The following is a 25,036-nucleotide window of genomic DNA, read 5'->3' on the forward strand; positions in this document are numbered from 1 at the left end:
TGGCTGGTGGACGAAGTCTTCAGAAGACTTTGGCTGGTGGGCGAGGTTTTCAGGAGATGCTGGCTGGTAGGTGAGGTCTTCAGGAGATGCTGACTGAGGGGCGAAGTCTTCAGGAGATGCCAGCTGGTAGATTTCTGCTCTGTGTCTTGGGCATTTCCTCGTGTACCGGGGCCGTGCAGGAGCTTGGGGAGCCTGGGAGAGCCGGGGGTTTGGTGTGGGGAGCAGGGTCATCAGAGCAAGACCTTGGAAGATGCTGGCCTCTCCAAGCCTCATCTGTGACATGTGGGGCAGACTCTAAGCTTTGTGAAGACTCATGTTTGAAGGGCCCGCCATATAACCGCTCCCCCTGGGCATTCGTCATCCTGGTCAGGTGGGTGTTGTTTCAGTACAACAGAAAGCTGAGGCCCAGAGATGTTAACCGGAGTAGCTGGGGTGACAGCCTACAGCTTCCTGCTTCGGGGAGTTCCCGGCCACATGCAGAGTCCCACAGGACCTGTTCTTGCAGAGCTATGAAGCAGGCCTGAGCCTGGGGAGAAAGAACTAAGGCTGGGGGAGGAGGGGAGGAGAGGAGGAAAAACCAGGAAGACAAGGGAGGAAAGGAAGGGCAGATGGCAGAGCTGGCAAGGGAGCCACGCTTGGCGCCCGGAACCGGAAGAACCAGCTGTCCAGGGGGAGGAGAGGCAGGACAGGGCTTTGGGGAGTGCCTGGGGCCTCGAGGCCTGAAGCCACGTTCTGCAACCCCCTCTGACCCCGACTGGTGGTGTGACTTGAGCAAGATGCCATGTGCTCTGGGCCTCAGTTTCCCCATCTGTCACATGGGAAATGGATAGTCATTTTGGGCTGGTTCCCAACCTTTCCACCCTCAAGGAACCCCACGCTTGCTCCTAGTGGACTCCAGGTTGGGGACTGTTGGACTGGTCCGTCTTTAAAGAAGTGATATCAAGAACCACACCCCCACAATGCTTTTGGGGGGCCCACAGCAGAGGGGCCTGGGCCCCGGGTCCACGTATGTGAGCAGAGTGTCAGGGGCTCCTGGCACGGCAGCTCATGGCCCTGTGTTTCTGGAGAATGCTTCCCTTCCCAGGATGGGACTATGCTTAGCCCCCCTCTGCAGGGGATGAAGGGGACTGTGGGGAAGGGGTGGGTGTTTGGCTGGGACAACCCTAGGCTGCCAGGCCCAGACTGTTTAGAACGCAGTCATCCGGGAACCCCAATGAGCTGGGGCTCTCAGCTCACGGTCCAGGGGGCGGGAGGATGTGACCTGTGTCCCCGAGTCCCTGACCCCGCTCTGAACGTCCTTAATTGTACATTGCGTTGTAACCTGGCCTCCCCCCACGACCCCGCTCCCCTGGCAGCCCTCTTCGGGGGGCTCTTCCTTCCCTCACACCCTCCCTCTGCCGAGCCTGGAGGTGCTCCTGGCTCCTAAGGCCGCTTCCAGACCATTGTCACCCAGCTTTGACTCTCACGCCAGCCCTGGATCTCTTCATCTTAGGCCAGCCCCGGGTCACTCCCCTACTCCTCGAAGGTGCCTGAGATGCTTGCGTCTTAACACCCGCTCTCTCTAGCGCCACCGCCGCCTCCGTTCCTGGTGTCGCAGTGCCCGCTTCCGTGCTCCTGCTCACGCCCTGGCCTTGCCGCCTGCCACGGTCTTCTCCTCGCGCGCCTCGGCCCCTCTCGCCAGGCGCACCCTAGGCCTGGCCGTCTTTCCAGCAGCTGCGTGCTCTCAGGTGGCCACCTCTTCCCCTCTCCTGTCTGTCCTCCTCTCACCTGTCAGTCCCAGCTTCCCTGGGCCTGGGACCTCGGAGCCATTGACCCTCAGGCTGTGTAGCGCCCTCACCCCATCCTCTCTGGCGCCCCTCCAGCGGGGCTCCCCCCGTGGCCTTACCCACAGCCTCCTGCGCCGGGCACCCACCCTCAGCCGCCTCATGCCCGTGCCTCCCCTGGGCTCTCCGATTCTGTGGCCCGGGCCGGCCTCCCTGCCCACTAGCTCTGCACGCCCACTGGCCTCTCCCTGTCCCTCTCCCCTATCCTCAGTGTCGCCCTCTCCACCTGGCTCTTGCCCACCGTCTTCCCAACGTGCCTTATTTCCATCCCTCACCAAGGTTTCTCCCTCCGTTTCTCACATGCACCCCGCTCAGGCTTTCTCCCCCACCCCTCACCATCTGTGACCCTCTCGTTGCCAAATCCATGGTTGCCTGTCGTTAAACGGCTCTCTCAGCCGAACCTGGCCGGCCGTGAGCGATTTCTCTGTCCTCCCCTCGGACCCGACGGCCGCAGGACACAGACACTCTGTCGTCTTCTAGTTAGCAGCCACCCCGAGCGCGTGCTGCGTGCCCGCTGTTTGCCGAGGGCTCACAGTCTGGCGGAGGGAAGCGTGGTGGTGACGCCAGTAAAAATGCAGAGGTGAGCGCGCCACCAGCGTGAGGAGATGCTCACCTAGGTCAGGGACGGAAAAGTGGCAGTACGGTTAGTTACGAGAGGGACGGCGTCGGCCAGGCGGAGACGGGGGAAGGAGCTCCGGGCAGGAGGGCCATCGTGGTAAAGGCCGAGAGGTACAGCAGAGCAGCGAAGAGGATGCCACCCCCTCGGGTGTCAGCTGTGGGGGTGCAGACACTGCGTCTGTTACATCGCTGTTGTATCCCCCAGGGCCAGGCAGCATGGGGCGTCTTGTGAGGGCTCCACGTGTGGGTGAATGAGGTGGGGGGCACTGCTCTGCCTTCCTCTTCCCACCCCCCACCCCTATTCGGGGTCTCCCACCGCACCTTCAAGGCCCAACGCAGAAATCACCTCCTCCTTGAAGCCTTCCAGGATTCCCCCCCCCCAAGCTTGCTGTCTCCTCCTTGCTTCTTTTGTGCTCTATGTGAACGGCCGTGAGAACTGTCAGTGCAGAAGGCGTTTCCCCCTTTGTGCCTTCTTCTCTAGAAAGCGAGGCAGGGCCTGGGACCAGATTCTCTCTCCGAAGACCTCAGGCTCCCACAGAGGGAGAGAGACAGTGAACAACGGCGTCAGTCATGTAGGAGCTGGCAGGGCAGGGGCGGGCATTGAGCTGAGGAAGAGCACACAGACCCGGGTGGTTATCCCTACCCTTGTGACCGGCTGAGAGACTGCACAGAGCCTCAGTTTCCCCAGCTGCAAAACGAGAGAGAGCAGTGCCTGCCTGCCTGCCTGCCTGCCAGTGGGGCCATTGGGGATAAATGAGGTCCCGCCCAGGAAGGGCCCAGGCAGTGCTCGGTTGGTGTTCATAGCCCTTTTCCAGGGGCGACTCTGTTCCCCCTCCCTCCCTCAGAGAGTTCAGAGGTGGCAGGGCCCGGTGGGGAAGGACCTGGGCTGTAGAAGATTATGGGGTGAGGCCTCTGGATCCTTCGCCCACCAAGCTGCAGCCCTGGGCCAGTCAAGCAGCTTGTTTCTGGGTCTGGGCTTCCCCCTTTCTAACAAGGGTCCCTGCCCCCTGTGGTCACACAGCCACAGGAGGGTGAAGGTGGGAACAGTGTGGCGAGAAGGGGGAGCCTTCAGATCACCCGGCTGAGTCTCAGTACCTTGGGGACAGGGGTCTGCTTGCTCGGGCCCCTGCCCAGCAGAGCCCCCTCCCCACCCCCACTGCTGAGAACCCGAGGGACAGCTTGCAGGAAGATTATGGCCTAATCCCCCGCAGGTTACATCCAAGGCGTCGGAACAGGGTGCCCGGGCAGGGGAGCAGAGAAGGGGCCCTGGGAGCCTCCCCACCCCTGACCCCGCCTCAGCCCTGCGGCTCCGCACGAGGCCCTTCAGGAAGCAGAGTGGCCGCCTACTGCCCATCATGTGCCCCTGCGTTGGCTTTTGCCATTTTCCTCATATGACCCTGTGGGAGGTCATATGAGGGGTGGGGGGGCCTTGGCAGCCTGACTCATCCCTCAAAAGCACGGCTCCTTCTTTCCTCACACAGCCTTTCCCTGGGGCCCAGGAGGCGGCGGGATTGAGGACTTTGGTAGGGACACTGACAGGAAGGCAGGTTCAGCTGGAGGTGAGGGAGAGGACTCAGCAGCCCCCCCTTTTAGGGAGTGAGCTCCCCGTGGTCAGAAGTGTGCGAGCAGAGGCCCAAGCCAGGGATGCTGATTCTCGTGCCACCTGCACCTCTGCCCACCTCAGGCTTGCTGTTCGTTCCCCTTAAAGGCTTTCCTGACCCTCCCTGTGGGTCCAGCGGGCAGATGTTCACCCAAAAATGAACTAATAACTAGGGACGTTAGCGTATAAAGACGTTATCAAAGAAATACATTGGAACGTATTGTAGAATATCGTAGAATATTGTAGATCTGGGAGTCAGGCCTGGAGGGCTCCTCTGAGTGGTGTTTTCTCTGAGATATGGATGTTGAGAAGGAGCCAGCAGGAGCCAGCCTGGAAGGTCTGGGGAACTCTGGGTATTCCAGGCAGAGGGAAAAGCCAAGTGCAAAGGTCCTGAGGCAGGAATGAGCTTGGGAGGGAGCTAGAGAAGAGTGGGAGAAAGGAGTCTGAGAGGAAGGCAGGAGCCCAGGGGTTGCAGCTGGGGATGCATCCTGGGGATGGAGATGGGTAGGACGGAGCATGGGAATGACGCGTTTAAAGGGATCTTCCCAGGGGCGCCTGGGTGGCTCAGCCGGTTAAGCATCCAACTTCGGCTCAGGTCATGACCTTGCGGTTCATGGGTTTGAGCCCCACATCGGGTTCTGTGCCGACAGCTCAGAGCCTGGAGCCTGCTTCGGATTCTGTGTCTCCCTCTCTCTCTGCCCCTCCCCTGCTCTCTCTGTCTCTCCCTCTCAAAAATGAATAAAAACATTAAAAAACAGAATTTAAAGGGACCTCTCCAGCTGCTGTAAAGGGGATGGTGCAGGGGTGGGAGTGAACGCATAGAGACCAGGAGGGAAACTGCTGTCCTCTCCTGGCAAGTGGTGGTAGTGGCCTGGGCCAGCATGGACACGGCGTCATTTGGGTTACTTGGTGCAGGATGAAACAGTAGGGCTAGCCCCGCATTGGATGGCATTTGAGGATGAGCCCGGTTCGGGGTTCGAGCTCCCGGATGGGAGCCAGCGTGCAGACGGATGAGGGGCTCTGGAGGTCACTGGGGGCTGCAGGGGTTGGACGTGAGACCAGCCGCCCAAATAGGGGGACCTCAGAGCCCACTAGGGGCTCAACCTCGGGAGAGACTCGTAAGAGTTGGGGTGGGTGAGCACCCACTGGCTGCCACTGGAGGAGGTGAGGAGGCCGGAGAGGAGGCCGTCCCGGGGCAGGTGACGTTGCAGCCCTGGAGGTGGGCAGGAGCGGAGACCGTGGAGTGGAGGCTGGTGAGCGAGTCAGCTGGCTGCCTGCGGTGCGGTGCGGGGCTCAGGAACACGGAGGTTGAGACAGACGGTGCCCTTCTTAGCTGGCAGGGCTCCGGGGCTCCGCTCTCTGCAGCTTGTCTGGGTGGAAACCCAGTATGTGCCTAAAGGTGTTCCAAGCCAGCCTCTGGGGAGTTCCTGGCAAATAGCAGCGACCTCTGCCCCTCACGCTGGTTTGGCCCAGCTCTCCCGGGAGCCCGGGGCAGCCTGTTGCCCGCCAGTGGCCTAGGCGCGGCCTGCCAGCTCTGTGTGCGGATGTGGGCCCGGCCCCTCCTGCACAGTGGGGTGGTGACACAGCTCGGGACGGCAGGTGTCCCTCCTGGGACTCACGCTCATTCTAGGGTTTGGGACCTGGAATTCACTCCTGGGGAGGCAGCTGAAGGTAGGGATTTGACTTACGTCCTGGAGTGGGGCTGGAGGCGGGCAGGTCTGGGCTAGAGCCCGGTGCCCTGCTTACCCGCTATGGGCCAGCCTGTTACGGCCAGCCAGAGGCCAGGCTTCCCTCTCTGTGAAATGGGCTAAGTGAGCCTGATTTGTGGGCATGTTTTTACCTTTATGTTTTCCTTAGAGGTTTTGGTGAGGATTCACTGAGATGTTTTCCGTCAGGCGCTCCCAGTCGATGCAGGGCCCCTGCAGAGGCTGTGGGTTAGCTCAGGTCTCTTGGGAGCGACAGACCCATAAATGAGTGTGTGCAGGGTCAGGGTGGGGGAGTGACTGGGAAGGAGGGGGAGTGACTGAGAAGGAGTTTGATCCTATTTGAAAGATGGAAGAGTGGGGAAGGGCATTCTGGGCGGGCGGAACAGCAGGTGCACAGTTATGACACAGCCTACATCCGTGCCAACCCTGACGTCTGGGATGGCTGAGCAGAGTGGGGGCGGGGTGTGACACTTCTGGGGTCTCCGCTTCTGTGTCTCTGAACCAGTACCCCAAGATCCTGAGAGTCTGAGACACCTTCCGATGTGTTTTTCTGAGTTTGACATAGCTCTGCTCCAGCTGCCATCTGGAATCCCTTTTTTTTTAATCCATTTTTAAAAAGACCCAGGATTGGATTATAAAGGTGGTGAAAAAACAGCCTTGGTCCATTTACATTGGTGCCTTCCCCCCCCCCCCCCGCTTTCTATAGCATTTTCTTTAGTTCAAGGAAAAGGGATTGTTTTTCCTGTGCCTTCCAGTGACCAGCGGCCTCTGTGGAGCCTCCCCTGAGGCCACCCTGTCCTGTTTCCAGGCCGCTGGTTCTGCCACCACAGACCCGTCTCCAGTCCCTCCAGCAGGTCCGCCTGTTAGGTAGAGTTTGGCCGCAGCAGCGTAGAATTTCATTCTGGTTTAATTTCCGGTTCTCGGCTCCGTGCGCTCCCTGCTGCAGATCCGGCCTTACCGCCTGCCTGACACAGAGCCCTGGCTTTGGACTCGGAGGGACTTGGGTTTGAGTCTGTATCCCCGCCCCCCCCAAGCCAGCTGCGGCCCCCGGGCAGGTGCCCGCACACGGCTGGAAAATGAAAACAAGGACGTGGCCCGCGTGCAGTGAGGAGCAGGTGTTTCAGTCCCCCAGTAGGTCCTGAGGGAGCCCCCCTTCCTCCCACCGCGGGATGTGAGCTCCGAGGCCCATCCCTGCTCCTGGGGGGCTCGGTCCCACGTGGGTGGAGAGACGGCAGCTAAGTGGAGTCGCGAACCCCGGGCTTACAGGGTCCCGGAGGGAGTTCGGGGACCCCGAGGGACTAGTTGTGTCTCCTTGGCAATGCTTCTCCATCTGTAGAGTCTCAGGCCCGGTCCAGGTGAGCGTCCCTGCCCTGGCCCGGCTGTGCAGCCTGCGGGGAACGTGGCGTGCACACCTGTTCCCGGGGGTCGCGGAACCCAGCCCCCCGCGCCCCGCCCTTCGCTCTTCCTTCTCATCCCCACGGCAGACGTGTCGGCAGATCCCGGTGGCTTTACCTTCCGCATTCAGCAGCCACCCCGTCCCACTGCCACCACTGCCCACGCCAGCCCAGCCCCTCCTCCCTCCCCCGCCGGGCGCTGCTTAGCCCCCCAGCGGGTCTCCCTGCTTTCACCTTGGCCTTACGCTCCTCTCTCCGCGGCGCCCAGGGTGGCCCTTTTCAGACCTAAGTCAGATCAAGTGAGATTAAGCCCGAAGTGGCTCCTGAGCTCACCCTGCCCTTCACGGCTTTGGGGGTCAGGCCCTGCCTGCCTCGTGGCAGCTTGCCCCGCCGCCACCGGTCGCGACCTGTGCTCGTAGAAACCACGTTCAGAGAAGAAACCGTGCAACCGGCCGGGGCGTGGGAAGGTGGGGAAGCAGTGATCAGCAGGCATCGGAGGGAGGTGAGGCCCAGGAGGGGTGGGCGAGCCATACAGCAAGGGACTGGACCACCAGCCCTCGGAAGCTCGGATTGTGTCTGGAAGGCCGTGGGGGAACCGTTTCAGGGAGCTTCGTGCTGCAGGGCAGGGACGGTGAGCCACAGATCCGGTCGCCCCCCTGTGGTCACACCCTCCTCACGGTATCCCACCCCCCTGGCCTTGCCCCCCCCCCCCCCCACCCGTCTCTCCCACTCTCCCTCCCGCCGGGTCTCGTGCACCTCCAGCCCTACTCCTCCGTCGCTGCTCCAGCCAGGCTTTTCTCCCACCTCCCGCCTTTGCCCTTTCTGTTCTGCCTGCAACACGCTTCCCCCCATCTTGGCAGGGCTGGCTTCTCACTCAGCTCAGCTCAAAAATCACTGCCTCGGCTCCCTTCCCTGACCGCCGCTGCCCCCCTCCCGGCATGGCCACCGCCTGCCGTTGCTTCGTTATCCCTTCTGCTTGTTTAGCATCACTCCGGCGTTTTCTGGGTGCCGGCTCCGCGTCGCCTGCAGGCCCTTACGTGCATGGCCTCGTCCGTTCCTCACGACACGCCAGTGGTTCAGGGTGCTGCGGTGGCAGGGCTTTACAGATGAGGGGACCGAGGCTCCGAGAAGCCACTCGCCCAAGGTGACTTCGACCTCGAGGAATGCCTGACCGCGGAGCGCCCTGTGTGCCAGAGCCGTGGGATGGACAGGAGGACCGGAGCGGGCACTGAGCTCCTCTCTCTGCGCTGCTCCGGGGCCCCGCCGGTTCCTTGGAGGCTGTTTTGATCTTGTTCCTCACCCTCCTGGGGACACACTGTCTCCAGCACGTGCCTTCTGGCCTCTTCAGGGACTCCTGCTTCTGTCCCCCAAGAGGGTCCCATCTTAATGGTTCCTCCTCTGCTGTCCCCAAAGCCCCAACTTCCGCCCGCCCGCTTCCCCTCCTACCTCCTGCTGGCCTGCTTTTGGAAGGGGGTCTACCCTTGTTCCCACTCCTGGCGGAGCATGTCTGCCAGGAAGTGCTGCTCAGGAGGGCCTTCCTGGTGCTCGTCCCGCTTTTCCTCGGGCCTCTGGAGAAGGGAGTTAACCGTGGCTCAGCCCCTGGTGTACCTGCTCTGCTCAGGGTGCCTGCGTGTCATTCTGTCAGGAGCCCTGGAGGGAAGGTCACTTTTTGCAGAGTTCCAATCGGAGGCTCAGAGAGGTTAAGTCATTTGCCTGAGGCCACACAGCATAAGAAGCAGGCCTGGGATTTGACTTCAGCAACCCTGTGTGACCCCTTAGGGTCTGGAGTGTCCCCTCTAATCGAGTAGCTTGTCCATTCTGCTGGATTGGGGACGTTGGGTGACATCTGGGGCTGGGCCTCGGATTCCCGACCTGGCAGTTCCTTGGTAGGAACCTGGGACTTGTCTTGGAGCACAGGTCCCAGGGGGCTCTGTGAATGGCAGTCCCGGAGTTGTGCCGTGCGCCACTCAAGCAGCTGGCCATGAGAGAGCCTGCCTTCATCTCCTGTGGCTGCCTTGCTTGTCAGGACTCTGTCAGTAGCCCCGGAGTTCCTTAGACAATCGCTGTGAAGTCAGGACTTCCTGCCTCTCCCCTCCTGGGCCCCCGAGCGCCACACTTGGCACTCACTCACACTACTGGCCCCCCGGGTGTCTGGAAAGACCACACCTCCGTCCGGGCCCACCCCCTGAGGCCGAGCGTCAGCCTAGTCAGGTGAGAGACAGCACAGGGCTGAGGATCAGAACGCCCGGGTCCCCGTTCAGCCCGGAGTGCTGACAACAGTGCCACCTGCGCTTTCTGTGCCTCAGTTTTCCTGCGCTGCTAACTGGGAGCAGCACGAGTTGCCCTGTGCACCTCCTGGGGTGGCCGCGAAGATGTGGAACCTGTGACGGGGCCGGGCTGAGAGCCAGCACGCCGGCCCGGGTCTGGACTGTGGCTGTGTGCACATTCTCGAATTTGGACAGGCAAACGCGTGGCTCACGGGCCACCGTGGCCACCGCTGTGCCCACGGCTGAACGAGGACACAGCCCCACAGCCTTGTCTTTAATGGTAGAAAAATTCGCATGCCACGCGATTAACCATTTTAAAGCGCGCGTTTCCGTGGCATTGATGTTGCGCAACTGTCACCTCTGTCTGGTTTCAAAACGTTCATCATCCGTAAGAACGCTCCGTGCTTCTTAAGTAACCGCTCTCCGTCCTCCCCTCCCCCAGCCCCGGGGCACCTCTCGCCTGCTTCTTGTCTCTGTTTTGTCTGTTAGGGCTTTTGTCCTGGGGGTTGACTTCCGTGTTTGGCTTCCCTCGCCTCTTTTTCCACCTCTTTTAAGGTTCATCCAGCTGCAGCGGTGTCGGTTTTTTTTTTTTTTTCTTGTTTTTAATTTGTGTGTTTGTTTATGGCTGACAAACCATAAAACGCCACATGGGCCCCTCCAGAGGGCAGCTCAAACCAAGGCAGCCTCTTCCTTCGGAGCCAGCAAGTAAGAGGCGGCAAGCGAGGGTGAGCGAGGTGGAAGCCAGCGTCCTTGCAACCTCCTCGCAGAGATGTTATCTGTCGCTCTCTGCACAGATTCCGTTGGAAGTGAATCACAAGGCCCAGCCGCCACGCAGGGGGAAGGAGGTTGCACAAGGGCGTGAATGCCAGGAGGTGGGGTGGTGGGGGGCCATCTCGGCTGGCCGTCTATCCAAGTGAAATAAACCTGGCAAAGGGGTTGCCGGTGGGGGTGGGCATGGGCCAGCGTCTAGAGGAGTCAGCCTAGGGGGCCTGGGGGTGGGGGCTTGGCAGGTTCACCTCCCAGAAGGGCATGGCCCCACTCATTCTGGGAGGCCAGGTCCAATTCTAGAGGAATCTTGGTGTCAGGGCCCAGGAAGACCTCCCAGGACCTGGACGGTGGGTTGGTAGGGCCAAATCTGTGGTCAGAGGGTCATTCCTGCCTGAGGCGGAGGAAGGAAGGGATTGTCCCCCCCTGCGCTGTGTGACCCGAAGCAAGTTGCCCTCCCTCTCGGGGCCTCCCCTCTGAAATGCCCGTTTTGCACGAGCCCTGTGGCTGTCGGGGGTGAAGAGGGCTCCCCGGGGCAGGGGTAGGCCGCGGGCTGAGGCGGGTAGCCTCCCCTTCTCGGGGCCTGGTGCTGGGCGGGGGCCGGCCTGGATCTCATGCCTGGCCCCCGCCCCTCCCCCCACAGGTGTTCTCCATCGTGGTGTTCGGCTCCATCGTGAACGAGGGCTACCTCAACAACAACTCGGGCGGCGAGAAGTTCTGCATCTACAACCGCAACCCCAACGCCTGCAGCTATGGCGTGGCCGTGGGCGTGCTCGCCTTCCTCACCTGCCTGCTGTACCTGGCCCTGGATGTGTACTTCCCACAGATCAGCAGCGTGAAGGACCGCAAGAAAGCCGTCCTGTCCGACATCGGTGTCTCAGGTGAGCCCCCCGCCCAGTGGGCACCCCTCCCCCCCCAGCACAACGGAGCCGGCAGGGGGCCGTCCCGGCCGTGGGCCCGTTAATCCTCGCGCGCACCGAGGAGGCAGCCGTCCCCCATCGCCCATTTTCCAGATGAGGAAGCTGAGGTGCGGGCGGGTGAGGGGACAGACTGGGGGTCACGTGGCTGGCAACGGGGAGCGGTGGGACCAGGGCCGGGCCTGAGGCCCCGGAACAGCCCACAGCTCCGTGGCGGGGAGGGGACACAGCTTCCCTTCTCTCTGAAGCCTCCCCTGCGCCACCCCCCGTGAGAGCCTCGTAAGGCAGGACCGACCGCCTGGCACACAGTCTGGGCCCGGGGAGGGTCAGGACCTGACGTGACCTGCTGCCCTCATCCTCCAGAAACAGCCTTTGGCAGAGCTGACCCGACCTCTGACCCCACGAGTTCTGAAGTCTGTTCACTGGGTGCTTGGGTTGAGAGGCCGTGAAGCTTTGCCTGTGGCCTCGGCTCTCTGGCTGAGACCTCCCCCCATTACTGGGCCTGGGATCCTCAGGGTGAGCCTGGCTGACTGGAAGCAGTGAGACCGGTCCCGTAGACTTGAAGGATAGAATGAAATTAATGGTTCTCAAGCGGTGGTCCACGGCGCCCCAGGGTTCCCCAGCAGTGCCTGTGGGAGATGTTGGTCTCTAGCTACCCCAGCCCTTTGGCACACACACGCTTTGTCTGAGCCGCTCTGGTCCTCTCTGGGTAGACCCTGGGGACCCACAGAAGACCTCGTTGCCACAAGGCTCCCACTGCTAAGGTCCCCGGGCCTCCGTTTCCCAAGAGGGCCCTCGCTCACCTGGCTCGGGCCTCGTGAGGCTGGGCCTCGTGAGGCTGCGAGCACAAGAGAAGGCAACGCTCAGACCTGCCCAGCTAAGCTGCCCCCCCCTGCCCAGCCTCCTCCTCATCCTCTCTCTGCCCGATTTTCTGGGAGGCTATCGTTGGCCAGGGGGTCGGATCAGTGCTCCTCCCAGACTGCTGCAGGGGCAGACTACGTCCCGGGGCGGGGATTCAGCTGAGAAATCTGTGTTTGGCTAAGGCAACAGAAATGCGCACCTAGGCCAACTGACTTTTCTCTCTGTCTCTCCCTCCTCCCCTCCCCTCCCCTCCCCTCGCTGCCCCTGGCTCTCCCTGCCTCTGCTCCTGGCCTTGCCATCTGCGTGGCCCGGCTCCTTTCTGTGGTCTCCCTCCTGCTCTGTGTCTGACTGACCTCCCTGTTCTCGCCTCACCTTCCCTGTGCTCCCCTCTCTGTGCCCCCTGCCCCCGCCTCTCCCTATGGGGGTGGGGGTGGGGTGTGGGAGACGTGCTCCCAAACCCCTCCCTGTTGCTCGTTTTCCCCATTTCCTCCCCACTCGCCCTCTCCTGTGCGCGGCCCCTGTGCCTGGCCCTCGTGGACACCCCAGCCTTCTGGGCCTTCCTCTGGTTCGTGGGCTTCTGCTTCCTGGCCAACCAGTGGCAGGTGTCCAAGCCCAAAGACAACCCGATGAATGAAGGGACAGATGCGGCTCGGGCCGCCATCACCTTCTCCTTCTTCTCCATCTTCACGTGGGTGAGTACATGGCCCACCCAGCCCACAGTCGCCCGCCCCAGCCAGGCTCCCGAGCGGGCGGCCTTTCAGCCTAGCCGGGGCCTGCATCCTGCTTCCTGGAGCCCGTACATGCCCCTGCTTCTCTCCTCAGCAGTCACACGGGCTGCTTCCCGGGAAGGAGGCTGTTGCCATCGCCAGCAGGGTCACACAGTGGTGCTAGACCCTCGCTTTGGCACAGAGCAGCCTTCCAGTGGTCACGAACACCCCTCCCAAGCACTCTGGTAGTCGGGTTGTGGGCGTTTACCCTAACCTTTTGTAGACCCAAGTGGAGGCCTGGACAGAAAGATAAGGCTTTGCAGTTCTGAGGCTGGTTAGGAGCCCGGGCCTAGGTGTCGGGAGACCTGGGCCACTTCTTGGGGCTGCCTCTAGGTTTCCGGCCCATTATCTTCCCATCTCTAAAAATCAGGAGTTTGGATTTGGGGGGTGCGGGGTGTCACAAACTCAGATATCCGTGTGGTAGGCAGCACGTGAGAAAGCGTGAGTGGGCCGGGCGGCAGGTGCATGCCCCCAAAGGGACACCCTTGATCCCTGTTCCAAAGCAGGAATAGGGACCCAGACAGCCCAGGTCTTCCCATTTTTCCAGAGAAGCCAGAAATCTGAATTTCTGTGTGAAACCTGATCGTTACATGTTAGCAATTTATTCAAGTTAGAAAAAAAAAAAAAAATACCGTGTGGGTCAAAGAAAGTGTGTCTCTGGGCCCACAAACGGCACCCATTGGCAGGCTCTGGACCTACACCTCCAGCACCCACGGGCATGACAGCAGGGCTGGGCCCTCTTTCCCACTGGGGTCAGGTCCCCTCGGTGTATTTCTTCTCTCCTCACCTCCCTCCTGTGATATCGGGGTCACATGGGCTCCAGGCCCCCATCTCAAGGGTTCTCCTTTCCCCTGCGTGCAGCCCCCTTCCCCTCCAGGCCCTAGAGCAGCCCTGGGCCCAGCCTTCTGCAAGGAGACCCTGGGGCTAAATACAAGCAGCCCTAGCCCTTCCTGCGAAGCCTGCTGCAGCCAGGCCTCCTTGTCCCTCTGCCCTTCTGGGCTTGTCCTGGAGTGACTTCCTGCTCTTTTTGAGGGCCCCTGAATATCCATTTTCTCTTGGGGCCCCTGTCCCAATACAATATTGGGAGCCAGGGTTTGGAGGAGAACACCTGTGGTTCAGGCCCCGGCACGCCAGCGGTGGTCACACCTGCCCTCCGTGTCCTCAGGGCTGGGCAGGAAGAACCAAGTGACCCCAGGGGATCTCAGACCACAGAAGATGCCCCATGTATGGGAACCACACAGCCCACCCGGTGCTACAGGGAGATGTTTGGACCAGTGAGCCCTGAGATGGGGGTGGAGTTCACAGAGGAGGAGGAGTGATTGGGCGTCAGGACTTCCGGGGGCAGATCCGAAAGCCTGACGGACAGGTGCCCACTGAGGCCGGCTTCTCTGCTGGCACTTCTGCCTTTCCCAGCTCTTCCCCACCGTCCTCACCCCTGCTCTCTCCCGGCAGAGCCTGACCGCAGCCCTGGCCGTGCGGAGATTCAAGGACCTTACCTTCCAGGAGGAATACAGCACACTGTTTCCCGCCTCGGCACAGCCATAGGCCTGCCGGTTTCCCGAGGCGGGGAGCGCCCTGTATCATGCCCAGTGGCAAGGTTATGGGGGCAGCCTTCTGCCGGAAATGGCCAGGATGCCAGGGCACGCAGGGCAGTGGGTGGCTGGCTTGAGGGGCCAGTTAAGACTCGCCACTTACGCATTCATTGCCTCCTTTCTTTTTCCAAATGTCCATTCATTCAGTAAACATTTATTGAGCAGCTGTTTTGTGCCTAGTGATGGATCAGACGGGGTCCCTGGCCCCAGGGGCCCACAGGCTGGGGAGGGGAAGACAAATTGAAATCTCCCCCAGACAGACGGCCACGGGCTATCAGAGGGTTGGCGTTGGCTCTCTATACTGGTATACTGATCTGTGGATACGGTGCGAGAGCCTGTTCCTTGCTGCAGCACGAAGGCTGACCTTACAGTTCCCATGGAGCCTGGGTGCAAACGGAGGCCTGGCCGAGGACATCAGAGGACTCCTGGTCCGGCCCTGCTCTCACATGCTGTGTGACCCTGGGCAAACCCCTGCACCTCTCTGAGCCTCAGTTCACTACCCAGTGGACCAACCTCTCAGGGCTGTTGTGTGGATGAAACAAAGGCTGGCACGGAGCTTGGCACAGAGATGCTCAATAAATGTAGGCTCTTCCGTTCATTCGTTCCTTCATCCATTCTCTCCAGGGAGTCAGAGACCCCTCCATAATCTCTACTTTGGGGGCGATTCTCGTGTGGTGAGCCCTCGTTCTTCCAAAAGACTTTGACCTCCAGTTCTACAGTTTGGGGGCCTTTAGCTGCCTGGGCGGGAACCACCAATCTCTCCACTCTCCAGGAGTTGAGGGGGTATCAGAGCAAACAGGCCCCCAGAGCAAAGCACAAAGAGAGTGAGCTTCCCAACGCTAGAGGCATACCAGTGCACACGGCTTGCTGCGCGGTGGAGATCCTAGAGAGTACACCTGCTCTGAAGAAGCAGGGCCAGGTGGGCCACCAGGTCCCTGGGCTCCGAGCAGAACTCCCAGCCTCCCCTCTGCACCTGAGTCCAGCAGGGTCCCATGCACCACCCCCCACCCCCATACTCTTGTGTTGTGGCCTCTTGAATTAGGGAGGCCTAATTCCCTCAGCTCAACTCCTTCGGGCCTGGTCTGCCTTTCTCAGGCTCCTGCACTGCTTTAAACAGTATTCAGGAAGGGCTGCCCCTTAGAGCCTTTACCAATGACACAAATCAAAAGTCAGTGGCTAGTCATTGGGCTTCTGGAACTTTCTAGAATAAAATGCCAAGCACACTCCCCCCCCCCCCCCCCCCCCCGCCTCTCACCAGATGGCCCTTTCAGGTTCCTGGTTGGTTTATTCCCTTGTGAGGGGGCTGATCCATGGGAAGGAGATGGGGAGGGCCCTGGCCTGGGAAGGAGCAGGACCTCTGGGTTCAGGTCTGGGTTCTGGCACTGACTCTGCCGTGAGGTCTCCCTTCACTAAGCCTCAGTCCTCCCAGCCCAGAAATGGGTGTGTAGAGCATTAGCATCTTTCCGTCACAGGAAGATTACCTGCTAGAAAGATCTTTGAGGAAGGCTTTCAATGTAAACCTAAAAAGTATGTTTTAAATTCATTCCCTAGCTGGGGGTGGTCAATGTCATTGTCCTTAATAACAACGTAATAGCTTTTACTGAAAAAGAATTTCCCACCTTTGTGCGTATGCTGTAGACAAGTCTTTCCCAACTAGGTCCCGTGAGAAGAGGGCTTCATTGGTCCGGTAAGGTTGGCAAAGGTCGCCTGCCAGAGTTTTCCCCTCGGGTATCCCAGTAGACGTCAGTCAGGGCCCTAACAAGTCCCATGGCCCTGAAACTTCTTCTACTCTGTTGAACTCAGCTTCCCAAACTTGTTTGACCAAATGTTTTAGTTATTATTAGGTTCAGCAGCAAATGAAGTTGTAAATAGCAGTGGTTTAAATGAAGTCCAAGTCTGAGAAGACAGTCCGGGACTGGCCTCGTGGCTCCAGAAGTCTCCAGTGACCCAGGCCCCTTCCGTCCCTACAATTAGCTCATGGACCTCGTGGTCCTGCGTGGCTGCAAGAGCTCTAGCCCCACATCTGCCCTCCGGGCGTCAGGTCAACGGGTGGGACAGCTGGTGTGCTGGCCAGAACTTAGTTACATGGTTTCAACTCGCCGCAAGAGAGGTGCGGTGGCTTTTAGGGGGTTTTCCAGCACACCAAGAAACTTTTTCCCCTCTCCACGTAACACCCCCGAGAACACAGTTTGAGGAGGATGTTGTGGCCTTGGGGCCACCTTAACACTCCACAGTGGAAAGTTTTTGGTGACCCATAGTGACCCAAAGACCTTCTGAAGGTCTTTCTGGCTGGATGGACAGTGTGGTTCTGGGTCTCTTGAGGGCTGGCTACAAGGACAGACTTCTGCCCCTCAGTCAGGCTTGGTCTCATCTTTGGGGTTTCGAGGATATTTAGCCCTCTGTTGCCTGTGTCCTGTGAACTAACTGCCACTAACCCAGCGTTCTTGTCTGTCTCTCCTCTAACCATCCCCTCCCGCCTGTCCTCGTCCCCGCCGGCCCCCGTCCCCAGGCGGGCCAGGCCATGCTGGCCTTCCAGCGGTATCAGATTGGCGCCGACTCGGCCCTCTTCTCCCAGGACTACATGGACCCCAGCCAGGACTCCAGCATGCCTTACGCCCCCTACGTGGAGCCCAGCACCGGGCCAGACCCCACCGGCATGGGTGGTACCTACCAGCAACCGGCCAACGCCTTTGACGCCGAGCCCCAGGGCTACCAGTCGCAGGGCTACTGAGCTGCAGTGACCGCCTGCCCCTCGCCTGTCCCTGCCCCGGTCCCAGCCGCCCCTGCCCTCCCCGCCCCCCCACCGCCCACCGCCCACGCCCAGACCCCCGCGCCCTCCCAGGCTGCCCTGCCCAGCACCTCGTTCCACCGACGTCCAGGGCGGCTCGGGGTGGGATGGGGCAGTAAGGTGTTGGGGGTGCATCTACACGTGTGCAAGTCTGTCCGGCGGGGGCTGGGGGTGTTCGCGATCATCCGTTGTGTCGTCGAGTGTTCATTGAGTGCCTGCTGTGTGTCAGGTGTGTGCTTGGCACCGGTGGTGAAAGAGAAACGGTCCCGGAAAGGAGGAAGACGAGGGACGGAGGAGGCCCCGTGGGTACCGGAGGTGGGAGCGGTGCGAGAGATAGACCCGGATGATGCCGGGAAAGTTTGGCCCCAGGGTGGGTGTGAATGCCTGCAGGACACTGGGAGTTGTCGCCTGCCGGAGTGACGGCAGCCCTACTGTGGGTGTTGGGGCCGTCTCCATTTCGTGGCTGAGGAAACCGAGGCCCGGAAGAGTCAAGGTCACTTGCCCAGGGTCACTCGGCAGCCAGTGAGAGTTGGCTCCAAGCCCAGGCCACCTGACTGCGGAGCACCTGCTGTCCCCTGTCCTCCCTGCCTTCCCCATCCCCGAGCCTGGGGCTCCACCTCTCAGTGCTGTCGTCACACTCTGGGAGGCCTTGGGGACCTCAGCCCGTGAGATACCCTGATTCTGCTGCAAGCCGGGGGCCTGTTCTGCCCGGCTGGCTGCTCCCGAAGTGGGACAGCCCTGTCTCTAGGCCCCTCTCCCCACATCCCCACCAACCCCTGCCCTGGTCTCCTGTCAGGGTGGGAGGGCCCGGGGGGCTTGCCTCACTCGCCTGTTTCACCCATGTACTGCTCCGTGCCGTGCGTGCCCCACCGGGAGCTCCGGTGGCCTCCCAAAGGACTGACCGCTGTCCCTGCCCAGGGCCGGGTGGGCGAGGAGGCCCAAGGTCACAGCGAGTAAGTGGCAGAGCCGGGCTTACTGCCCGGGGTTCTTGGTCCCAGCCACTCAGCAGGCGCCCCGATTCCCTGCCCTCGTGACCTCCCAGGAAACGGAACTGATCTGGAACACTGTGTCATCTTTCCCTCGGCCAGGGTTAGCCAGGGGGGCTCAGGGGCTGGAACTGCCAAGGACCCAGAGGGTCCTTCCACTGGCCTTCCAAAAGGCCTGATGAGAGGACAGTGTGGGAGTCAGAGTAGAGACAGCAGGGACCCTGGGCCCAGCAAAGCCAACCATTGAGCTGCTGCCATGGGACAAACGGCTCCCGAGATGAATGCTGAAAGCCCCTTGGTGCATGGCAGGCGGGGGGGGGGAGGAGGCCTGGGCTGTAGTGGAGATGGTAAGCAGGCGACTCCAAAGGCACAAGGAGGATTGGGAGCAGAGAGAGACTCTTGCACAAGTGGGCTCTTCACTGAGCCTTGAGGGGCGGGGAGGCCTTACAGGATGGAGGTGTGGGGGGGCATGGGGCCCAGCGTCCACTGGCCAGTGCCTCGGGGAGCAGGGCAAGGGGACTGTGGCTCGGCACCGTGCTGGATGTCCCCGCCACCGGCACCCCGTTCCCCCACCAGAATCCTCAGAGGCAGGTGACACTCACTCCCGCAGACTCCGCTGTTACACCAGGGATTCAGAAGGCATGCAAGCCGGTGGTCCAGAGATGGGCCCCAAACCCGCCGCTACCCAGGGTCCCCCAGAGGGCAGTGTGCTATATGAGAGCTTGTGAAGGGGTGAGGCTCCCCGAGGAGGGGCAGGAGCAGCACCGCAGAGGGAGAGAGAGGGAATTTCCCAGGTAGAGAAGTGGCACCGCTGTCCCCGCTTAACCGCAGAGGAAACAGAGGCTCAGAGTGTGAATGAGTTAGCGGCGGAGCATGCATCTGAACCCCAGCCTGTCCAAGCCCTCCCCGGGGGGCAGCAGTGACAGCAGAGAACCCCAGGCAGCTGAGCAGCAGCTCAGGGTTGCTGACTCCGGGTTTTCCACATCTGGCGGAGGGACTCTGTCCATGGTACCCCCGCTCCCGGTGGCCCGAGTGGGGACGGGATGAGGTTGCGGTATCTGCCAGGCCGAGCGGTGGAACCTGTTACCAGACCAGGTTTACGAAGCAGGTAAGGATGCGGGTGGTCGTGGGTGTTCTTCTGGCAAAGTGAAGTCCTGTGCCGGTGCGGGAGGCTGTGAGAGGCCCTTCCCTTCGCCCACTCCCCACCAAGCACCTCCCCTGGCGATGGACACAGGGGGACCCCAGGGTGCTGTCCGTCCATTCTCCCTGGGCACCGACTAGCTCCTCGTGATGCTAGGAACCACTTAAGCTTCATCCAACCCCTGGGTGTTCCTCATAGACTCTCCCTGCCACCCCACACTGGGAAAGTTTACAGGACGCCTGCCAGGAGTGAGGGGCACCGAATCCTATCACTTTGCATTCCTCCCTTGACCTGGGGTACAGACTTGGAGTACAGCCCAGATGTGATCCCACCATCAGGCTGGCTCTTGACAGGGACCAGCCAGTGGTGGAGGGAGAGAGGGCGGAGGGTGGGATTTGGCTGAGACCCAAGGCTCCTGACTCCCCTTTTGGGAGGTTGGTAGCGACGTCCTGCTTCTTCCCCTGGCCGAGGACAGCCCCCCAGGGCCCCCAAGGTGTATTCGCAAGCCAGTGGTGTACTCTTGCCTCCCTCTGCCTCTCTCCCCGCACCCCCTGCTCCCACCAAGCACAAGAGAGGGCTCAGGAAAGCTGGGTTCCACATAAGTTTAGAGCTGCAAGGACCCTTAGAGATAGTAGAGTCAGCCGGGAAGACAGTGACTTGTGCAAAGTCACACACAGAGGCAGAGGTTTGGGATCTGGGTCTCTTGCCTCCAAGTTAACACTCATCCTGCGCGGTCAAAGCCCGTCTGCCTGGGGGTGGCTTCTGGTACCTGGGGGTGTAACCATTGGTCTAACTCCCCAGGGACTGGCATCCGCTCCCTACTCCAACCTTCCCTGGTGAGTTTTGATCTTCAAAGACTCTTGGGGGTCCCAGGCTTCCCCCATGTAACCAAGAGCCCCCACTTGTTACCCCTTGAGGGCCCCCCAACCTTGACCCCAGACCCCTTTGATTGTCTAAGGAGCAGGAAGAGGGACCACCCTTCCAAAGAGTTTGTAGGAGGATGGGCTGGTGCAGTCGCTTCCAAGCGCTGCCCCTCGATGTGACACTCCCCCTCCCCTGGTGCCCACAGCCCTCGTCTGGGTGTCCTGGCCCTCCCGCAGCGTAACTGCCTGTGTATAGTATAAATATATATATTTTCTATATATAAGATGTATAATATAAGGCTCCACAAATATATCTCTGTGTGTGTGCGTGTGTGCAGTGAATGGCGGTCCCCCTCCTGGGCCCCCACTCTGGACTCCCCCACCACCTGGTTAAGTCTCAAGAGTGAATCCAGTGGCCCCGTGGCACCCTCGTTTATGACATCTGTCCATTTGTGGTGAACCAAGTGAAGGTGGTGACTTCTGGTGACATAGTAATAAAGTGAAGACAAAACCCACCAGTGGATCGCAGCGTGTCACAATGTTTTTGTTCGCCATGAGTGTGGCTTTGGGTTGCCCGTTCCCTCTCTCCCCTGACCTGGCACATGCTTTTATTTGTTCATTACTGTTCAGCAGAAGTGAAACCATTGCAGTCGAAGCCAGTACCCCCCAGCTTTACATATGTACACGCAGGCACACAGGCTTCAACGTGCACACACACCTGCCCCGCCACCATTCCCTATCCTGGCCCCTTTCCCGCTCCCTAGAGGCAGTCAAGATTCCCTGCAGACCTACACATGCGTTTGCACTGTATTTAAAGTTAGTGGCCCTGGGCTGGCACAATATTTATCCAGACGCTGTGCTGGGGCCTAGGAGTCAACACTGAGGAACGTGGACAGCCCTTGACCCCCCCCCCCCCCGCCCCTCGTAGTCTCCCAGCAGGGGGCATGGACGTTAAACCATGCAAACAGGAAATGTAAGTTGTGGCCGGCGCTGAGACAATGTCAGAAGACGTAAGTTGAGACGTGGGCTCAGGTACAGACCCTCTGAGCAGATGACCCTTCATCTGAGCTCTCTAGAATGATTAAGGGTTCAGTGGCAAGGGGGTGGGCTGCTGATCCATCTGGAGAGCAGAACTGAAAGGGAAGAGCTTGGGAATAGTGGAAGGCAGGCGTGGCAGATACACAGGAGAGAAGGAGGAGGGAGAGGCCAACGTTGGGCCATCAACCGACTGAGCCACCCAGGTGCCCCAATCCTTGTTGTGTGTTTTAAAACACCACTCCTGTGGTCACATGGCAACCAAGAGGTTGCTGCCCCTTGTTTAGACAGGAAGGTCACCATGGACACGGTAAGAGTGGGGGAAATCTAGATATATTTGAGGAAAGAGCAGATCAGTAAGCGATGGACTGAGTCAAGGGGGCTGAGGAGTGTGAGAACCACTCCCCAGCAGCAGCGCAGGAGCTCAGGCGGTAGGGGAGCGGCAGGTAAGCTGGGGCCCCGGTATCGGCCTGTCAGTCACAGTCTGGCCACGCCTGTGCCCTGGGCTGTCCGCAAGTCCCGCCTTAGTCCCGCCTTAGTCCTACCGCGGGGCCTCTGACTGGGCAGAGGTGAGCACCTGATCCAAGGGCCGCCCTTTCATAGGCTGATGGGTGCCAAGGCAGCTGTAAAGGGCACCGCCCTCCTCCACGACTAAGCCAATCAGATTGCTTCCCTCCACGATGGGGTGAAAGGATTGGTCAATCGGGAGTGGGAGGAGGCTGGAGGAGCCCGGAAGAGGCACCATTCTGACAGACAGGGCCACGAACGCGTTCCCGCCTACCTGGGTTCTACCTTCCTCCTCTTGCTCAGGAGAACGAGCCTTATCTGGAGAAGATGGCTTCCAGATTGGGATGAGAAGGACATTGCAGTGGAGAGTGTCCGCGGCAAAGACGACCAGCCGTCCGTCATCTGTGATGCGGGTTTCTTTGCTTGTTTGTTTGTTTTTGTTTTTGCGATGTGGGTTTGAAAACAAGTGGTAACCTGATGACCATTCATTGGACTTGACGGAACTCAATAAAAGCCCGACAGGGTTTTAACAGAATCAGAATAATTCGGAGAAATATGAAAACCCTCTCGAAGAAATACTAGTTTTCAGAACCAGCGCCCCTAGAAAAATTTCAGGCCCTCCTATTCAAAGAGCAGGTTTTAAAAATGCAGCTTAAGGTACTAAAATACAATTTTTTTTTCCTTTCAAAATATTTTATTTGTTATATTTAGTACATTTAGAGCTGATGATTCTCCTGGAACAGTTTGTCAAAAGATTGAAGTCTTCAGAAAATCAATTTCACATATGCCTGAATTTAACATGTAACTTTATACAGTGACACGTTATTTTCTTTAATATTATCTGTAACTTGTGACATTGTACAACACAGTGAAAGTGATACTTACATGGGGACATGGTGATCACCAAGGTGGTTCTCCCAGGGTGAGGCTCATAGACTGCGCTTAGGCCACACTGACCTTTGTGACTTCTCCAGATGTGGGAAACTCAACTGTGCAATTTCTTTTTTTTTTTTTTTTATTTTTTTTAATGTTTATTTTTATTTTTGAGAGAGAGAGAGCGCGCAGGCGGGGCAGAAGCAGAGAGGGAGGGAGACACAGATTCAGAAGTAGGCTCCAGGCTCTGAGCTGTCAGCACAGGGCTGGGCGTGGGACCCGAACTCACAAACCATGAGATCATGACCTGGGCTGAAATCGGACGCTTAACCAACTGAGCCACCCAGGCGCCCACCCACTGTGTAATTTCTAATAGCGAGGGAGAGCATTTGTGCCCTCCTCTGGGGGAAAAAAATGAAAGCGACTTCATAATTTGTCTATAATTTTAATGACCTGTTTAGGCACTTGACTGCCATACCTTGGATTACAAGCAAATAATAATAATAATAATAATAATAATTTAAAATTGCCCTTCTCGTTAATAATGAAACTTCACATGAAAATAGAATTTTCTGTAAAATGTGACCTTTACATTTGAGTTCTATTTCTAAGCCTCTGAATATTTGCTTTGCAATATTGTAGCAGTTTTCAGAACCAGGGATTCTAAACCCTGAAGAATTGGCAACTCCCCAACATGCTTTATTGCAACGTCCATGCGTATGCTTTGATTTTGTCATAATTTACTGACCGTTTTCTGCCCAAATGCTGGCAGTTCCCATCCCAGACTTAGGCTGCAGAGCTCACGTTTGCATAGATCTACTGGATGGGCCCTTCCACGTGGGGTCCCTTCTCTCACCATGGCTTTGGTGGACTGCAGCCATATTCTGCTGCTGGCGGTCTGGGCACGGATCCCAGACTGCCCCGCCATGTGGGTGCACACTGGGTGGCCAGGTCAACTGCTCAACACTCATGCTGCCCGCCGCCTGCCATATTGCTGGCCCGGACCCCGTTTTCTGCCACCGGGTGTACCTTCTCTGCTCACACACATGCTTCGCTGTCCCATTGGACTTCCTTTACAAAACACAGTTCCAAGGAGAAAATTATTACGAATTTCAAGACAGTGAGAGCAGAGCGTTAAACCAAGAAGTGGGTCCCTCCTGAGAGCGGGGAAGCCTCTGTAACTCCACCGGTCACATGCCTCTGAGTTCAGCCCCGCCCAGAATACTGATTCCAGCCCCCTCTCCACTGCCCCTTCATGCTATTCGAAGTTGTTTTTTTCTTTTAGTATCCTTGTCAATTAGATAGCAACACTTGATTGTGGACCCATCATATTGGCTATAATTATAACCCAATAAATTTGATTTTCATCCAGCTCTAGTTCCCGGCACAGGAAATTCCTGGGGATCTCTGAATGATAGGGTTTAGAGGCGTACCTTTTGTTGTTCATAACAAGCCCCTTTCAGTCAAACGTACGTGTATATTACTAAGGTAACTTTTGGAAAATCCCTAAAGATGGGCGGGGGGGTGCCAGAGAAACAGCCACGTGATTGGAGGGTTGGAAATTTCAGCCTCCTCACCGCCTGATCTGTGGGTAGAGGAGAGGGGCTGGAGATTGACTTCAATCACCAATGGTCAGCGATTTCATCAAGCATGCCTCCATAATGGAACCTCCATAAAAATCCTAACCAAAGGGACTCACAGAGCTTCTAGATTGGTGAGCCCATCAAGGTGCTGGGAGGGTGGTGCTCCCAGAGAGGGCACGGAAGCTCTGTGTTCGGCCTCCTCATACCTTGTCCTACTTATCTCTTCCACCCTGCTATTCCTGAGTTCTATCTTTTTAAATAAATAGATACTAGAAAGCAAAGCACTTTCCTGAGTTGTGTGAGCCTTTCTACCAAATTATTGACTTATTGGGGGAAGGGGTCATGGGAACCCCTGATTTATAGCTGGCAGATCAGACATAAGGGAGGCTGGGACTGTCCATTAACATCTGAAGTGAGGGCAGTCTCGGGACTGAGCCCTTAACTTGTGGGATCTGACGCTAACTCTAGGTCGATAATGTCAGAACTGAACGGAACTGTAGGACATCCAGCTGGTGTCAGAGAAGGGTTGACGTGAGAAAAAACCCACGTTTGGTGTCAGAAGTGTTGGTGCGAGTGGTAGTAGAGAAGAAAAAAAGTGTGTGCGTGGTTTTCTGTAGGGCCAGAGCTATGCTAAGCTCTTTGCCAGCATTTCTATTTCGTTCTTTCAAAGCCTGTGATGGAGACACTAAACTGAGCCCATTCTACAGATGAGGAGCTGAGCTAGAGAAGTGCACAGCCAGGGTCACACTGGGCAGAGCCTGAAGAACCATAACACATTCACCTTCAAAATGCATGCTCTTAGGGGTGCCTGGCTGGCTCAGTCAGTAGGTCACGTGACTCTTTTTTTTTTTTTTTTTTTTTTTTTTGGGAGGAGGGGGAGGGAGGAAGAGGGGGGGGGGGGGGGGGGGAGGGGGGGACACAGAATCGGAAACAGGCTCCAGGCTCCGAGC

The 25,036-nt window shown here is 58.7% G+C and overlaps 1 protein-coding gene across 2 annotated transcripts in view; it reads left to right on the top strand.

The window, feature by feature from the left end:
• SYNGR1 (synaptogyrin 1) overlaps positions 1–20,998 on the top strand; it is a 26,278-nt gene extending 5,280 nt beyond the window's left edge. The window contains exons 2-4 of one of the 2 annotated variants that reach the window (XM_049626394.1): positions 10,817–11,054; positions 12,498–12,643; positions 16,820–20,998. In XM_049626394.1, the coding sequence (XP_049482351.1) occupies positions 10,817–11,054; positions 12,498–12,643; positions 16,820–17,041 (606 nt within the window). In that variant the 3' untranslated portion in view covers positions 17,042–20,998. Of the gene's footprint in view, positions 1–10,816; positions 11,055–12,497; positions 12,644–14,170; positions 14,475–16,819 lie in introns of those variants that run through there. The other variant, XM_049626392.1, reaches the window with a different exon arrangement.
• The last annotated feature ends 4,038 nt before the right edge of the window (positions 20,999–25,036 follow it).

The sequence above is a fragment of the Panthera uncia genome, chromosome B4 (assembly GCF_023721935.1).
Source record: "Panthera uncia isolate 11264 chromosome B4, Puncia_PCG_1.0, whole genome shotgun sequence".
Lineage (NCBI taxonomy): Eukaryota > Metazoa > Chordata > Mammalia > Carnivora > Felidae > Panthera > Panthera uncia.